Consider the following 19,008-nt stretch of genomic DNA (forward strand, 5'->3'; position numbering starts at 1 on the left):
AGTTAATGTACATCTTGTTTTATTAATTTGTTCTAAAAGAATCTATTAGTTAAGTGAGTTATTCTGTCGTGTTAAATTCTCGTAGAATAAATTTATCGTATTCGAATTTAAGTATTTGGCATTTATGATATTGTGTGTTATGTCGTATTTATATTTTAATAGGACTCAAGTACATATACGATACCTAACCTAATAGCATAAACTTTATCACCGTTAATTTCGTTATATGCTATTGCATAAATTTCAAAAAAAATAACAAATTATTTCTAGAATGTGCTATCATATATGTCCTTGACCATTTCATTTTTTATTTAAAATTTCAAATTCCTAATTGGATATATTATTGTTGGAATCATTTAGATTTGAGTTCAAACACATGGTGGATTTAGACCCACAAAATGAAATGACTTGAAATACATATAAAGAGGGCATTCATTAAAATGACTTAAGTTTGAAATGTAAATATTTTAAATTACAAAATCTTTTTCGTAACATTTTCTTATAGGACAATAACATTCCAACGATAATCATAATTTGACAAAATATTACGGAGATTACAAAATATGACGAAACATTTTCAATCATTCTCATTTTATCAAATTTTAAGGATCTTGCCAAAATGTAGAGGTCAATAAAAGGGTGTGAAATTTGGTGGAGAATTTTGATAATTAATGCACTCACCAACTAGATAACTTTGGAATTCTAAACCACACCATTTGCTCAACCAACTAGACGACTTTGGAATTCTCCATCACACCATCATCATGTGCATGTTATAATTTGGAATTCCCTCATTAAACTCTACAACAAACACCCTCTAAAAGCAGTATAAATAGCACTGCAGGAATTGCTTGTTTTTTGCAACACAATTGGCTCAAAGTGCTCTCTGAAACTCCTCCTATTGTCTCACAATTCTCTCTCAATATTCCTTTTCCTTTTTACCCAGAAGCAAAATGCCGAGAAAGAAGTTAGAGCTTGCATGGATAGTGAATGACTCTGCGAGAAAGGCTACCTTGAAGAGAAGAAAAGAAGGTTTCTCCAAGAAAGCTAAGGAGTTATCCTCTTTGTGTGATGCAGAAGTTGGCTTTGTTCTCACCAGCCAAGATGAGGCCCAACGGACGGTTTGGCCTTCTGAGGAAACTGTCAAACCAATGTTTGACAGATTACTGATGATGATGTCACCGACTAAACAAACACAAAAAATGGAGAACCATGAAAGCTACCTCTTTGAGGTTGCCATTAAAGAAGTTGACGCAATTAATAGAGGTAGAAAGAAAAATAACGCGGAAGAAGCTCAAGAGATGTTGAATCGGATCTTTGAAGGTACATCAAATCTTGATCCGTATACAATAGAGGGGTTGGATAATCTAGTTTTGTTGATGGATGAGAAGTTGAAGCTTGTGGGGCACAAGGAGGTGCATGCGTCACCTCAACAAGCTCCGACACTGCCCCAACAGTTCCCGATGCCGCCTTTCCCACAGTCCATACAGCAAATGTTGATGGACAATCAGTGGTTTATGGAGACATTTGGTCACCAGCTCGAAAGCATTAATGCTGGTCCAAGTGGTGGAGATAACGAGTCTCAACAGCCGCCGCCGCCGCCGCCATCTGAGAATGTTGTTGGCACAAGTGGAAGTGGGGTTGGAAACAAGGAAGACAATGATTTGCCACCTGATCATCCAGTGTTTCCAGCTCCTCCTAAATTTCCTTAAATGCATGCTGTTTTGTTTGCAAATTTTAGTATGTATTTTAGTAAACATAGAACAAAAATGCCCAAGTTTTTTTGTAATATATAACATGGAAGGGTTGAATTATTGGATGGATGATATGTGAATCGTATAACAAATTCTAAATATAGGCCAATTTACAATAGTAGCAAGTAATGTACCTAAGGTCACAACTTTGGGAGGGTAAGAGCCAAATGGGAATTAAAAATTTTGGGATGGTCGTACTTGTACATGCAGCCTCTGATGTTTATGTTCTTGATTACGTTAGGAGAGTTAATCATAGGTTGAGTCGTTGACCCTTATGCAAGATGAGAATCGAACTTGCAACTCACCTGATTGACACTAACATATTGTTTATCCAACCACTCGAGTTGTGTTTTGAAGGTAAAAATTATTAAAAATCTTAAGTTCATGTGACGTATTATATGAGATTTGGGTAGTATTCTGCTAGGTTTAAATAGAGTTTATAGGTGAGAAATGTGCGAAAATATAGCACAAACTCTGCACATGCACATGCACATACACAATATATATATATATATATAATGTGTACAAAGAGGGAGAGAGTGAGAGATTAATTTACATTAAGAGGAGGATGAGTATCATGGTTTAAATGGGATAATTATCAATACTTATAATATCATTGGAAGTGTGGACTGTGCTATATATGTGCAAATAAAAAATAAAATATTTTAAAGAAAGATTTATTAGGTAACAATTAGTAATTGTTATCTAGTTTTTATATTTCTTTTTAAAGAAAAATTTTAAATGAAGGTTAAAGTTAGTAAAATAGTTAAAATAAATATTTTATATTTGTAAGGTCATGAGATCAAATTTTTGTTTTTTAAATAAAAATATAAAAAGTTACTTTAGGAATGCACTTTATTGACATTGTTTCGTAACACCAAAATGCCCTCGATATTTACTGTTAAACTAAATCTTACTTTTTAAAATTTTGCTTAAAAAGGTAAAAATTATATTATATCAAGTGTATCCAATGAATTTAATTTTAATTTTTTTATTTTTTTAATATGCACGTACATAGCACATACAGGCCACTCTTCTAGTAATATTTGAAATATTATGGAGATTACCAAAATATGAAAGTCAAAAAGGGAGCTATTTTTTGATCAATGATTGTGATTATTATAATAGATATTTACAAGTGTTAGGTAGGTTGATTTCCATTGAATGTTTTACCTTATATATATAGTGATAGCATTTCCACCAAGTTTATAATTTAACCAAATATTATGAAGATTGTCAAAATTTGAAGGTCAATAAAGGGAGTTATTTTTTTTTTTATCAATGATTGTGATTCTTGTAATATGGTATATGCAAGTGCTCAATAGGTGCACTTGCTTTAGATGTGCCACACTATTCACATGTTAAAGGTAATTAATGGGCTCAACCAAATAGATAATTTGGAATTGTCATTAAAATCTACACGTTTTGTTATCTTATAGTTCCTCTTAAATGTTGAATATAAGCTCTCAAGATCTATTGTAGTGATATAAAAGGAATTTGATCTTATAATTCTTTAAATATTATTTAAATAATAAATTTATGTTTTTATTTAAATTGTAATATAATTTAAATTGAATATATATATTTATTAGTATAATAAGGAGATAATATCATTCTTAAGTGTTAAGAATATGAGTAATGGTTAATTTACGGTTTGTTATACTATTAACAAATTTCTAATCATAAAGTTTCTAACTTGGATAGTAGTAACTCGTAAAAGATAACACATCGTCTTTCTCCTTGTTTAGTATGAGATACTGAAAGATAATGTTGATGAGTTTTGTACCATTCTATATGAGATATAAAATGAACATATGAGTGGGTGATCGTTATAGAAATGAGTTTATTGAATGAAACTATTAACATTGAATCACATGGGTTCTTCTTTATGGGTCAATGATTTAATGTTAGGTGTGAATGTGCAACTAGTTCTTAGACCTAAGATGACAAATATATGTGCATTGGTGGATTAAAATATAATGTTAGGTGTGTATGTGCAGCTAGTTCTTAGGCATGAGATGACAAATATATGTGCATTGGTGGATTAGAATATCAGCAATACTATATGATTGTTCTAATTAAGAATGATTATACGTATCTATGTGCCTAATTCAGTAGTGTATGAGGTATGTGTGCATCAGACATGAAATTTATCATCTCGAAGTTTGCAATGAGGATATACTATACGGTCCAATAATCACTTAACGATGAATTCTTAGTCGAGATAATATGACGATAGAATGTGTGTTCCATAAGTTGTGTCATATTAATCAAGATTGATTTCATATTTGGTTATATGACGAGATTAAGGGATTTGACCTGCTGTCCATGATCTAGTATTTTGTCGGAATATAAGATGATAGAAAAATCATATTACATTACATGGTATCATAGTAAAATGTTCTCTATACTCGTTTCATATTAAATTGGATAATCATGATATATTGCTAGATGTTACTCATAATTTACGAGAATTAATAATTAATTATTCTCGTTGTTAATTTAATTGTAAAGTCAGAAAGTTTCACCCAATAAGAAATCACTTTTAAAGAGAAGAAGGATAAATTACTAATTTTGGCATATTTATTTATTAGATAAATAAAAATAATTAAATAATTATATTATGAATAGAATTATTTCATTATTAATAATTGAATCAGGCTTTATGCTATCACATTAAGGTTGGCCCAATAGCACTTAAGGTTTCTATATAGTGTTCTATAAATAAGAACACAAACCCTAAATCAATGAGTGTGAATTTAGATTTAATCAAAAAAATTTATATTTTTTTTGTTTCTTCTCTCGAAACATTTTTGGATCAAAAGTGATTTCAAGTGTGTCAATTCGACATCCTATACATCAAAGATTTAACAAGTGGCCCAAGATAAAAATTTAAATTTCGTCAACATGTATTCTTCTATTTGCTCATATCTAAATTTTCTAACATTAAACTCATCCCTTCACACCTAAAACAAATAAGAAAAAAGAAAGTATAGCTTTTCTAGAATAGTGAATGATTGTTCAAGAAAGATTGCCTTAAAAAGAAGAAAGCATGGTCTTTCCAAGAAAGCTAAGCATGTTAGGAAAGGTGGATATAATAAAAAAATGAGAACAAATTCTGGGTGAAATTACCAAATATAGATATAAGATATGTATCTAAATATTAGAAAACATTTCAAGTCCATTTTAAATGATCTACTAGCACTTGCCTTAGATATAATGAATACAACCTCTGGAAGATTTTAAAATAAAAATTTGTCAAAATTCCTTAAAAAAAATTTATGTGAAAAATGTAAATTAAAAAAAATCACAGGCAAATAGAAAGGATATTACTATGATAAAATTGATATCATAATTTCAAAGTATTGGGTATTTATTTATAGATATAAAACTCATCTATAGATATATATAAAATATTAACTATATATATCTATGTTCTGATGATCATAAGATGAGTTTTTTTTTTTTTTTTTTTTCTGTAAATGAAAATTTTGATTTCACAGAAATAGAATTAACACAGAATAAGCTGGGGGATGCCCCCAAGCAAACATCAAAACAACAATACAACTAAACACAACAAAAGGAAACTACAGGCAAACCAAAAACCACAAGGCAAACAAACTAACAAACTACTAGTGTATCCTGCAGACTCAACTATACTTCTTAAGAATAATTCTACATGGCCATGGAAATTAATTGCTGCTCTATCTCTAATCCTGCAATTTGACCCATTCGCCGTAAAAAAAGCCAGCCAGGGTTACATGAAGTGCTTGCCAAAAGACCCTGATTATGCTTAATTATATCCACCATTATTGATTGATTTCTGACCTCCATAAACTATATATAATTATAATTATGTGGGTATATAAGAATGTCAATGCTATTATTCATTATATTCCACTTGCTTGTTGGCTCCTCCATCACAGAAAAAAGAATCTGATATTGTTTAGCGGTAGAGAAGATTCTCTATAAGTTTAATTAATTAAATAACCACCATACATACATATATATCGTGTAACAGCACAAGATCTAATCACCACTAGTTGAGAAAGACAAAGGTTGGGATGCAAATTCAATCCACTTACGAATGCTTAGTGGCAGTCCTTGTTGATCCACCCTTTAGGACTTTATAGTTATATAATTCCCCCAAAGTAAGACATATATTATATATAGAGTACTGTACTAATTAATATGACAAAAAGCTAAACAGACACCCCTTTGAAAGCTCATCAAAAATTGATTGATCAAGGCTTTCCAGAGAGTTAAGCAAGCAAATTTAAGAAATGGTTTTTGATATGCAAGGTCAATCAATTCAACTGTAGGAATCACATCAACTTTAGCTTGATCTCTTTAATTAAACAACACAGTTTCTTTCCTTGTATATATTTTTGTGCCAACAAAACAAGGTAGATCTGTGCATCCAGGCACTAGAACACTTTCCCCTCTAGTACACAAAATTGGGTGGGGGGCATGAGACATATGATATTGCAGAAAGAAGACAACAAATTAACATTGAGGAGTTGAGCTCATTGATGACGCGAATGACCAGCTGAATCGATCTCTACCTCCTTCTGATCCCTTTCTGCCCTCAAAATTGCTTTAACCCATCCACATGAGTCAAAGGGTATTGTTTGCTATCTATAAAAATGCTCAAAAAGTTGGCTCTACCTGATGTGGAATGCAAATCCAGCAGCAAGACCAAACCAGATGCCTTTCTTTCTTCCCTTTTCGCGAGAGAATTCCACTTGGAACCATCTCATGCACGCCATGTCAGTCGCTACCTAGCTCGATCAGACACGTGGAAGGCGTCGCTCTCAAACATAATGGGGGATACTTTTAACTTTCCCCGGGATTCAACACCAACAGCTAGTTAATAGTTACTGATAAGAGATGGCATAAAGAGGCAAGTACGTAGTAGAAGAGGGGGACAATTAAAATTAAAAAGTAAGTATGAGTGAGCAGAGGTGCTGGACCACCTGAGTTTGCTTAATCAAGTGGAGGCTGCTGCCTATATATGTGTTAAGCCGTCCCCACGGCTAGCCAGTACAGCCATACTGTTTTGCTAATTAACAAAGAAGGGAAAAAGGCCACTTTAACTTACAAGATTGTTAAAAGACTTTTAAGGCAAGTTTGGGAAACTTGCGAAGCAATGCCAATGAGCAATTGATGCTAGCTAGCTACGCAGGGCATGCAGGGTGGCATATATATATATATATATGCTTAAATAACGGTAAGATATATACTAATTATATAATCCAATAATTTCCATTCATTCTTGTCTGCAAAAGGTGAAGTCCCTCACCTTAAGGGCCCCTACGAGCGTAGCACAGATGACAGTCAGGTAGCAGATTGCAGACAAGGATGCAGGTTCGAGTCATGACAGTCGCAATGTGAGAGTTTCATCCTCATGTGGGGGTGGCTCCTTGTGGGTACTATGCATTGTGCCTCCTACTTGGTTTGATAGATTAAGATGGTTTGATCATGTGAGAAGGAGACCAAGAGACGCTTTTGTGATGAGAGTTGATGAAATGGAATAATTAGTCAAAAAAAAGGTAGAGACAGATCCAAGAGGATTTTGGGAGAGACATTAAAGTTTGATATGAAGTGTATGGACCTAAATGAAGATGTGACAAAAGACAGAAATACATAAAAATCTAGAATTCATGTAGCTGACCCTACATAATAGGATAAAGACTGAATATGTTGTTGTTTTGATAGTGTTGTTATTAAGATATAATAATAAATTCATTTATATAGGTAAGTGTTTTAGGTATAATTAATTTTGGGAGATCTACTGATAAATAAACCAGTTAGGGGCACGAGTGAGGTCACCCACAGGCCTTCCGATACTTAAATCAGTATCTAGACGAAAGTTTAGAATGCAAAGAAGCAAAATATTAGAGTTATGAGCATACCTTTACTAGAGGAGAATTTTTCTATTTATAGAGAGGGAAGAGATTGACAAGTAGAGGAGAGCCACAATTCTCTATAGGCATTTTTCGGGCTTTTCTCAAGATGGTGAGGATACATATTGGAGGCTTGCAAGAGGCTCCAAATAGTAGTGGTTGAGTGACATATGAATTCTTGAGGGGGTCTCTCAAAAACCTCAAGAGAGACTCTTGAATAAGGTCTCGAGAGGGACTCTTTGAAGGACTTGAGAGAGGCTCTCGAGTGAAGTCATTCAGTTGTCTCTTGGTCTCAGTCATTCGATCTTGGTTACTCTGATGATGTCTCTTAAGTCTCTTGCTCATTTGATGACTTTCGATACCTTTTGTAAATTTTTTCTCTCAATAGGTTTTTGAACCCCTCTCATTGACTTTGGACCCATTTTCTTAAATACAACATATACTATTTCGTAGTCACGTATAAATATATTTTTGTAAATTATATGTAATATTCAATTAGTACTATGGTATAATTTATTAAGTCTTTGTTCAAAACCTAGTTGATAAATAATTTTAATTAACATTTCTGCACTTTCATGCTGACCTGCAACTATATATGATATATATGTACGTACAGAAGCTAGTTAATTAAGAAGCAGCTATTCATACAGTGGCTGGCGGTTAGCTAGTAAGCCAGAGAATGAATTTTTTTAAGAGAAACCTTAAACCCTAAGTTGGGTCGATCTAGATTAACAAGATTAATGATGTGATGGAGGAACTTCCACAATAATTATCAACCTTTAATTAATTTAGTGACCAAATGAAAGCTCTGTGAATTGACTTTCTTTGTATATAACCAAAACCAAAACCAAAAACAAAAACCTAGAATAGGAAGGTTGTACCCACCACTCTCTTAATCTCCTCAAAATTCGCATGGTGGCAGAATATACCCAAAAACAAACAAAATAAAAGGTTTGATGTGTACTTTGACACAAAGCATCACAGTCTAAGACCTGATACTAAGTGGGAGCCAATGCATCTCAAATGCTTTATGCTCATCGTTTCACATTATATATAGCACAAATGCATAAATAGACACCTAAGCTTTCACCTTTTTCTTTTATTTTTTTTTTATTGTGACACTTTTAATTTTACTCGATTCCATTTTCATATCTAAACTAGCCATTTTTACACCAGCAGAGCAAAACTTGTCTGAACCCGGCCCAAATAGCCGGCCTCTGCCGGCTGTCAGCTAGACTCTCCGCCGTTCAGCCACCGTCAAAGCCGCTCCCTGTCAGGAACGAGCTGCTTTCATTCGCTACTATATATCGCAGACAAAGTTATCACCCACCAGCTGAAGAGCTCCGGAATCCAGGTCCAGTCGGGCTTGTCCGACCTTGATCGTTCGAGCTAGCCGGAGCAGAATTCGGATTCGCATTCCCTCCTGATCTCAGGGTCGGACTCTCTCTCAGGGTTCCCGGACTAGCAGTCTTTCGGCTCCACCTCCATGCTTCCATAGAGCTGCCAATTGCTGCCATCTCATTCCAATTGCTGTGAATGAAAGCAGCTCGTTTCGAACAGGAGGCAGTGTCGACGGTGGCTGAACGGCTGTGGCTCTGGCTGACAGCTCGCCGGGGCCAGCTACGTGGATGGACCGGGGTCAAATTGGTCGTTCTCCTCTAGGCGCGTGAGCAACAAACACCGTGAGCAAAATTGGCCGAGAGTTATTATGGTGTGAAAATAACTAGTTTAGGTGTGTAAATGAAACAAATGACTAGCTTAGCGTAAATGAAGCTGAGTAAAGTTAAGGAGTAAAATTAAGGGTATCACAGTAAACGAAAGTGAAAGTTAGGTTGTCTATTTATGCATTTGGCCATTACATATATATATATATATGTGTATTTGGATCCGATAATTAGGACAAAAGTCAATAATAATGAAGTAAACCTAATTATCATGACATTAGATGCCACTAAGCCTTGAGTTAATCCAGATAATACCCAGCTTTCCCCTGCATGAAATTATCGAGAATAGTATGCTCCACTTGAGCCTTTTGTTACAGCCATTCTTTTGCTTTTTTCACTTTTAGAACCCTAGTTTTTCTTCTTCTTCTTCTTCTTCTTCTTTTTTTTCTTTATCATCATCATAGAAAAGCAGTAACTTTAAGTTAAAAGGGAAATTATCAGCCCTGATAAATTGCATTAGGGAACAGAGAAACATCATCAAAGCTAGGGAATAATTAGAAAAATATCTGAGGCAGTATGTATTAACTATCAGTTGCATGATATGGATTATTAGCTGGCGCATTACGGGGCATGTTCATTACTTTTGATAGTTAAGTTCTTAATTAATCTTTTCTGTGTCACATGACAACTACATGGGATAATCAAGAAACCTTAAGACATGACAACAATGACGACGACTACGTACAACAAAGGCGATAAATAGAAGACTTATCGATCAACCAACATTATATTCGATAACGATGAGTTACAAGACTCTCTACATAGGATGTGTTGACTATAAAAAGGCGAATTATGCTTCAGCTTCTTAGAAAATTAAGTAAAACACCTTTCAAATCTTTGTACTTAGCTAACATTTGAGGTGATTATAAACAGTTCTGGCTAGAAGCCGTGGCTGGAGGCATCCACATTTTGCAGAAAATTCCAATAGCTAGCTAGCAGTTGACATCTGGAGGATCATTAATTAAACATAATTTGACAAGGTCATTAACAGTTAAGTTCGACTGCAAATTAAAAAGACAACTATAATCATCCATCTAGGCTGGTTTAAAAATTCCCATGGTGAGCCCATCAATGCAGCATATGTAGATTAAATAGGCACTTAACATGCTGATTATATATATATATATAGATTGCAAGCTCATGTGACAACTGAAGCCATAAGCAAAGAAAGAATTAATTAATTCAAATTAACCCACTAGAACCAAGAAAAAGAAAATTTATCCTAATAGCCATAAGCAAAGAAGGAATCAACCATGGACCACAATGTGAAATTCAAGCAGTTTGGAATATGCATTCAATGATGATTGGGAGATCTGTGACAAGAAGAAAGAACGGACCACATCAAAGGACCTAGCAGTTTGGAAGATGGCTTGGACTCGTGTATAGTTCAGTTGTTTTAGCACTTATATATATAGTCATATTCTTGTATTACCATCAAGAAGTACCTAGACGGACTCCACCAAAAATTTATTTTCCAAAAAAAAAAAAAAAAAGAATGTTAGGGTTTTCAAAACTTAATAATACACATTTCTTAAAGATATCACAGATGTTCAATGTTTATAAAAACAAAGAAAAACGCTTTTCTAGCTACGTTTGATCGACTGCATGACTAAACAGACCCTGAAAAATGTCAAGAAGATCAATTCATGAATAAAAGATTATTCATTTATGGGCTTTCATTTAATAAAATAGTGCCTCAATCTTTTTTGCTCATTTTGGAATGGAAATGTCATGGAGAAATATGGTGCCTGAAATTAAACTTTATATACATTCTGTCTCACTGAAAATGTTGTGGTGCCCTTTTTGATGGAGTGTTGAAAGATGGCCATTTCTGGGCCCTCATGAATGGTACGGAAAGAAAGAATCTTGGGACGCCGTGTCCTCAATTCCTTGTACTAATTAGGAAATCCACTACTTGTTTTAGGATCTTGAAACAGTTACCGTTATACTATGAATAGTAGGCAGTTAAGAGGTTGGCATTTGTTTGGTCATTTCACTCACTAAACAGTAGTACCATTGGGACAACCATTTCTCCGGTGGTTGGGAAATGAACAGAAGCAGGATGATTTGTGGCCTCAAGGTTCGACTGCAATTTAATAAACAAGGAAAGAAAGGAAGGAAAAAGGTTGTACAGAGAGAGAGAGAGAGAGAGAGGGGGGGGGGGGGGGGGGGGGGGGGCGGGGGGAAGGAAAAAGGTTGTACAGAGAGAGAGAGAGAGAGAGAGAGAGAGATTAATATATATTTTGCACACAAAACAAGGAGTTGCATGAAAGTTATATTTGATTGGGCCGTGCCGTGTAGTTCCATTACACTTGTTCGCGTCCTTTTGCAACCCCCGCCCCCTCTCTCTCTCTCTCTCTCTCCTCCCTGCTTGAAATTGTACCGACATGGCTCCAGCCAAATGGGGTTTGTTTCTCTGAGGTTTTCAAGCTTCTTGGGCAGCTGGGTATGTCTGTTTGTACTCGCTACTTCTCTACGCAATTCAGGATTCTCTCTCTCTCTCTCTCTCTCTCTCTCTATGGTTTGATCTCGGGAAAATCTCTACTCTATAGGAGGTTTTAATTTCAACTGTTTCAACGTTGGTTTGTTGTTTTTGCAACTATCTGGGTGATCTTTATGTTTCTTTCTTTCTTTGGAGGTTTCATCTTGTATTTGCAGTGAGTTGGTAACTTGGTGTGGGTATTTCTTCATTTTAACTACAGTTAAAGCCCCCATCTCCGTGTAAGGAAATTCAATAATCCCAAATCATCCCAATTTGTTTCATGTTAATCTGCTCCCCTGGATCAAATTACGGTTTTCATGAATTTTTTAGACTAAATTTGTGGGATAACTTAGTTTTTAGAGATCTTTGGTGAAGATCACCTGATAGGGTGTTATTCCTTTTTAAATCAATTTTGGAGAAAAATACAAAGTTTTACGAACTTAAATTGCAGGGGGTAGGCTCAATAATCCATAGACCAGAATCTAATTCGGAGGAAATCAATGGCCATGCACACTGCATATCTTAAAGAATATGAAGGGATTGTCCAAAATCCCATTGGTCAGTTATCATCTGCTGCAGCACCTTGGTGGAGTGGGCTCAGATCTCAATCGTCGCATTCTGAATCGTTTGGTCAATTTAGGTCTTCATCTGTGGGACGCCCTTCCAATGGAAGCCAACACACTGCCACTAACCAAGCTGAGAATGGTAGTGAAAAGGGGCTGGAGAAGGGAAATCCAACTCCATTCACCATCTTTCCAGGTAATTTTGTTCACTTTTGCAGCATTGATGCTCATAATTTACATTTTCAGAATGGAAAGATTGAATTAGTCATAGGGAAGCAAGTAGCAGCATGGTCTAACAAATTTTCAATGAATATAAATTGCTTCCAAGTTTCTCATATGTCCGATACTGCTATCTCCAAGTTAAATTTTTCTGCTATTGCCAGTGTGCAGTTACACACACACACACGCACGCACAAAGAGAGCGTCTCCACTGCACGAGACTCTCTGCTTTCCTGTGTACAGTTGTGTAGATATTCTTTCTGGTGCACTACTTAACGAATCAGATCAAATCAACCATTTTTGGATGCATTACTGAGAAAAATTCAGTTTGGTCCAGAGGAGTACTTCTAGTACATTCACATTCCACAATATATTAAATTCACAGCTGAAAATGCCAACATATACAGTCTTGATTACAGCAGAATCTTACTTGCCCGCATCACCTTGGTGTAGTTGCTGTCTGCATGAAGATATACCAATACTCTATTTATTCAGAGATCTGTTGCATTTACTTCATACCGAAAGTTGATAGAATGTAATAGACCAAATGGGTTAGGTAAACATTTGTAGGTATTAGCCTTTTGCCAAACTTATATGGTCATGGAAGATAAAGATATTATTTATTCTACCTACATCACCTACGTGTAGAAAATGTAGAAAATAAGCAGTTGTGACGGTCATCAGAGCAACTTATCAAGTGATTAAATATGAATCGATTATAATTTTGAGTCCAATGCAGTGGTCCAAACGCGTCAGCCAACTGGGTAAAATACCCACTTTACACAGTCAGCTGATGTGGTTAGACAATCGTGTCAGAAAATAATATCAATTGTCAAGCCACTGTGAGATTGACAACAACACGACCAAGCCTTAATCTCACTATGTGGGGTTGGCATGCTAATGCTAATTTAAAATATCAATTGTCAAGCCACACAGTGGGAATGTCAAAATATGTAATAAAGATTTTGTTAAACAAGGAAGGATAGCATCTTCTGATCTTATCGGCAGTTCTTGACAAAATTATTGGTTCAGTGGAGACATTTATGCCTTTCTAGTGATAGACATCTTGCTTAAGATCACTTGCATTTATGAAGATGAGTTTATCAGAAAATAATATGGAAATCAGGAAATGAGAAGTTGTTGCAAGCAGACCTAGTTTGTTAATTCAAGGCATCCATAGAGTGGGATTCTTAAGATCCAAGGGCCTGTAGCAGTAGAAAGGAAACTTGTAAGTCGGTTACATTCTGAAAATTCCTTGTGTAGAGTGGTATAGAGTATGGGCATGGCTTTTTGAGTGGTCCGGGCACCTTCTAAAAGTTGCTGCTAAGGCTTAGAATGCTGGATTAAGCTGATTTTTTTCTTAGCCATGTCTTCTTGCAGGTATCATGTTGGAATTTCTAGTAGCCTAAGATTGATATACAACAACAACAACATATCTAGCCTTTATCCCACTATGTGGGGTCGGCTATATGAATTCTAGACTTCCATGTAATAGTAGCCTAAGATTGATATGTTGCAAAAATTTTGCTGGCATATGAACTTTAGCTGTGGATTTTCTTGTTCAACTTTGGATGTGGTTAGATGCTATCTATTTACCTACATGGAGGACCTTAATCCAGGGAAATGACAGGACCGATCCCAGCTCCTCACCTAGCAAGTAGCAAGCACTATAATGAACTCCAAGAGTTACAAAAGACAACTTACAGTCCCAACCAGTTGTCTTCATAACCTAATAGATATACCCCTGTTGAATTCATATCCTGTTCTCCAAGATGCTTAAAAATATGTATCAACTTCTTAATACCAGTCAAAATTAAGGAAATCCGGTACACCAATCATTAATCACCAAAAATCTTCATTTGAAGATAGGTATTTGGATGCTTGTTTTCACAATTGAATAGATTGGACTTTGAGCTCTTCTATTTCTGTTGGTATCACCTTGAACTTCCTACATTTTATATATATATATATATATATATATAGAAGTCAGTGAAGTAGTGGGTTCGCATCCATCACAATATCTTGCCAATACAACCTTCTATTTAAGACAGGAATCAAATGACCTCATTCAAGCAGGACTTGATCTTGTATTGAACAGGAAATCTGGAAAACCAAGGTTGACAGGAATTCATAATTCTCTGTGCTACTTGAGCTGGCTCTTCTGGGTTTGTTCCTTGGCTTGAAATATGCTCTGCTTGTGCCCCATTTTAGAGCTTTTTCCGCGAACTACTCTAGTATGCACTTTTTGCATCCAAAACCAAGTTCTGTCAAGTAGCTTAGTCTTTTCTTCATCTGAACCCTATAGAACTCAGTTCTTTTCAACTTTCATAACTTGTTCCAAGTTTAGGAAAATGAATTGTTAAATAAAAGTAATATGTTGTAAGAGAAACTTTCCACCACACTAAGTACTAAAAGAATGTCGATGCTAAACTACTAAATCATTTATGCTTGTTTGTTTATTAAGGCGAAGCCAAAGGCATGCTAAGCTACTAAACATTTCTGTCCTCAAATTCATACTTGTCATGTGCTTCAATTCTGTGAAGGATGCTTAACTTTATGCCAAAGTTATATTTCTCAACTTTGTAGGCACTGTTGGTTACTTCATTTCTTGAAACAACCCACACCTATAGTAATTCTTATGCTTGCGCTTGTTGGGTCTTGTTTGAATACTGTAGCCTACCCCAAGTAGTTGAGGAAGTCTTAGTTCAAATTGAGTGTGTAGATCATGTTGTAAAGCTTAGAATAAGTTTCTGAGAGCTGCTACAGAAATTGTGTCACTCTTTTCTAACTTTCCTCAACCATCCAAGTAGTCTCTCATTCAGGTGATTGCAAAACTTCAGGGAACATGCCTGTGCAGGTAGCCACACCAGGATATCGAAGCCATTTTGAGCTAGGATTTGGTCAACCTGTGGTAATATCTTTAAGCCGCATTCATTTGTGTGTGTGTGTATTTTTCTAGTTAACCGGTGCTTACAATTTCTTGGTCTCTGGCACTGATACAGATCTGCACAAAGTATCCTTACGGAGATCAGTATTATGGTGTACTCTCAACTTATGGATCTCAGATTACGGTTTGTCTTCCTTCTGATGTTCTTTCTCAGCCCATAAACTATATATTTTAACCTTTCCTGTCTATCTAAATTAAGCAGTTCTATTGAATAAATCTGTGTACTTATTTATTTTATTTTCTTTTTTTCTTGGACATGTATATTTTCTTGTTATATCCTATTTTAGAAATAACTAGCAACTATTATTTTAAATTTGTGGATTTTTTTTTTTTTTTTTTGTCGTTCGAGTCATTCATTTAGATTGAATCTAGACTGTTAATCTTTTGTCAAGGATGCATTATGAACTCTCAAAATTCAAAAATAGGATCATAAGTGATATGCTCCTTCACAAAATTGCAAGAAATTTATGAAAAGAATAAGATAAGGAGAACTTCATTATTGGTGTGCAATTAGCACCAGAACAAATAAATCAAAGGAAAATGAACCGCTGTTGTAGGATTTCTCCAAAAGACTTCAGCCTTACCGCTTAACTCTTACCCGGTATAATGGAAAGGCAAATAATCTTGTTCTTGAAACAAAACTAGTCACAAACGGTCAATAGATACAAAGTTAAGAACATCAAAATGGAAATCCCAAAGAAGAAACAAATGGATATATGATGTAATAAATCTTCCAAAGGAGATCAAGTAATATAAGAATGTCTAGCAATGCAAACTTTTCTAGACTTTAGTGGTTGGTGATTAGTATGAGAATAAACATTAAAAGATCTTAAACTCAATTTTGGCAAGTGATTGTTTCTTGAATTATTGGACATTACCAGAATCGACCTTAATTGGAATACCTTCAGGTTTGGTTCAACCAACAGTGGTATAGCATCACAGAATGCAAACTCCATTGGTGACAAAAAGGCTTGATAATGGAGAAAATTGCATTCCGTATTGAAGATGCTAGACTCTGATTGTGTGATGTAAAAGAGGAAAGAAACCTGGAGAGGTGGAATTTTTTTTTTTATTATTTAACAAAACAAGAAAATGTTAAGCAAAGGGAATGGGATATGGACAACGCGAACAGAGTTTTGTCCTGAACAGTGAACTTTCTTACATTTATGATATTTGTCTGTTATCTGGGCTTGGAAATAGCTAAAAAGGGCATCCCCAATACATGAGGCTCTCCACTTTGTGAGGGTCGAGAGAGGGTCATTTTTGTTTGCATCCTTGCCATTGCTTCAAAAAGAGGCTGTTTTCACATTTGAGACCTGCGACCTTCCTGTCGCAAAGGCTTGGAAATAGCTGATTGAAAATAAATCCTAAGCAGAAAGACAGAAATCTGGACTAACAATGACTTTTATAGTTGGGACTGTGGCTAGAATAACTAGCTTCTGTTGTTATATTCTCAGATCTGATACTGCAGGGCTTGTGATAGTTGTTGTTATCTAATATTTGCAAGGCAAGGAACTTGGTTACTGTGCTTCAAACTACGTTGTTTGGTGTCTGATCTTTGCTTACTAATGTTCACAACAATAAAGTTGGAACAATTACAAATTCACAAAATTTATCCTTCATATCATCTAGGGTCGGATTATGCTGCCGTCAGATCTGACCACAAATGATGGACCAGTGTATGTAAATGCCAAGCAGTATCATGGAATACTCAGGCGTCGGCTATCACGTGCAAAGGCAGAATCAGAAAATAAAGTTCCAAGAATTCACCGTAAGGTATAAACTCTAAGATCCTTAACAAAAATCTATATTGCTCTCCATTCTGCTGGAAAATGAAAAAGTTATACGATTTGGAATCTGGTAATTAACCATTTCCCTTTCCAATTCTTGCGATGAGGAGAACATTTCATTTTGCCTCGCATCCTTTGTTGATTGTGTTGACGAGCTGTATTAGCATGTTCGCTTCTAGTATTTTGTTCCTTTTTTCTTCCTAGATTATTCCATTTTCTTTTTGCTTGTATTAGTTTCATCCTTTTCTATGATAGTTTCCTGTTAGTGACATCAAAGAATATGTACAAATCTTAAGATCATGATTGCATCACAGGCATAAGTGATTCTTACAGTGCAGCTCTAATGAAGAATTGCCATTGAAGTAAAAACTGATGCTCTGCTTGTGCCATCTAACTATTGACTTTCTGTTGCTAATCAAAAGGCCAATATATCAATTTCTTCGTGTAAGATCTAATTTAATCATCAATGGGACTAGGGGCTCGTCGTCGTTTTATGCTTTCATTCAACTTTATTACATTGGCCTACCTTTCATAAGTTCTCTCAAAAGCTTTTGAACATGGAGGATTAAGAACAAACACACTTTTACTTTGGACCATTACTAAAACTAATGCTTTAATCCAAAATTTTAATTCTTCTCTTTGAACAAGCTTCCTGTTTCTTCTTTCTTTCCTGATAAATGCTTTCCTGTTCGCCTTATGGTTGGACATAATGAATGTTCTGGTTTATTCCACAGCCGTATCTGCACCTGTCGCGTCATCTCCATGCGATGCGCCGCCCAAGAGGCATTGGTGGCCGCTTCCTCAACACAAAGATTTCAGACGATGGTAAATGTGGAACTGAGACCGAGAAGATTGGGAATGGACAAATCTCCCAACCCACTGAATCTCAGATTTCTGAAGTTGTGCAATCCGATAGCGGAAATTTGAACTCACCAAAGGAAGCCAACGGCAGATCTAACTTCTCCGGGTCAGAGGTGACTAGCATATTCTCCAGGGGAGATCTTGGCCGCTTTGAACTGAATCATTTCCGGTCATCAGTCTTCCCATTCTCTGACATGATCAATACTGGGCACGGCATGGCCACACCAGCAAGTGGATTGCAGCAGCGGATGGCTGCTGCAACCTCAAAGTTTGACAGCAAAGGGGCAGATGGGCTTGGTGCTAAAACCTTGGCATCAGCCCCACCCTTTCTGTGACCAAATGGAGCACGCTACCGTTGCATCTTCTGTTGTGGGTGGAGACCACAGCAGGTTTGCTTCGGGCACTGTTCCACCACTCCATTTGGTTGCTAGGCAATTCATTCTTGGCTTATCTGCATTGCGGTTGTCTTTGCTATTCCTTGGCAGTCCTCCCAGTCTTGGTTTGGCTAAAGATGCTGTAAGCCTCAATGCAGCAAAAACTTGGATTACTCCTTAAATGGGCTTGTTCCCATATATCCTAACAGACCTTGAATCTATGGTTTCATGTTTGTGATCTTCAAGTTGTTGAACATGATGTTGTGAAGTCAGTATTATGAGTCTGCATTTCAAACTCCTTGGCGAATGTAATGTATTGTAAAACTTGGGACTTGGGATGTATCAGCAGTTTGTGGTTGTTAAATAACATGATGCTTATGTTGTGAGA

At 35.8% G+C, this 19,008-nt stretch overlaps 2 protein-coding genes across 2 annotated transcripts; both read left to right on the plus strand.

Annotated features, from left to right (window-relative positions):
- Positions 1 to 953: 953 nt before the first annotated feature.
- On the plus strand, positions 954 to 1,712 carry LOC127806333 (agamous-like MADS-box protein AGL80). The gene has a single exon (XM_052343557.1). It carries the CDS (start codon positions 954 to 956, stop codon positions 1,710 to 1,712), a length of 759 nt encoding a protein of 252 aa, XP_052199517.1.
- A 9,947-nt stretch (positions 1,713 to 11,659) lies between these two features.
- On the plus strand, positions 11,660 to 19,008 carry LOC127806871 (nuclear transcription factor Y subunit A-10). Its single transcript, XM_052344431.1, is given in 7 exon segments — positions 11,660 to 11,830; positions 12,318 to 12,625; positions 15,459 to 15,559; positions 15,651 to 15,719; positions 17,228 to 17,371; positions 18,120 to 18,465; positions 18,468 to 19,008. Coding segments are annotated over 6 exon segments (972 nt in total). The 5' UTR covers positions 11,660 to 11,830; positions 12,318 to 12,366; the 3' UTR covers positions 18,521 to 19,008.

Source organism: Diospyros lotus, chromosome 7 (genome assembly GCF_014633365.1).
Source record: "Diospyros lotus cultivar Yz01 chromosome 7, ASM1463336v1, whole genome shotgun sequence".
In the NCBI taxonomy this organism is placed as follows: domain Eukaryota; kingdom Viridiplantae; phylum Streptophyta; class Magnoliopsida; order Ericales; family Ebenaceae; genus Diospyros; species Diospyros lotus.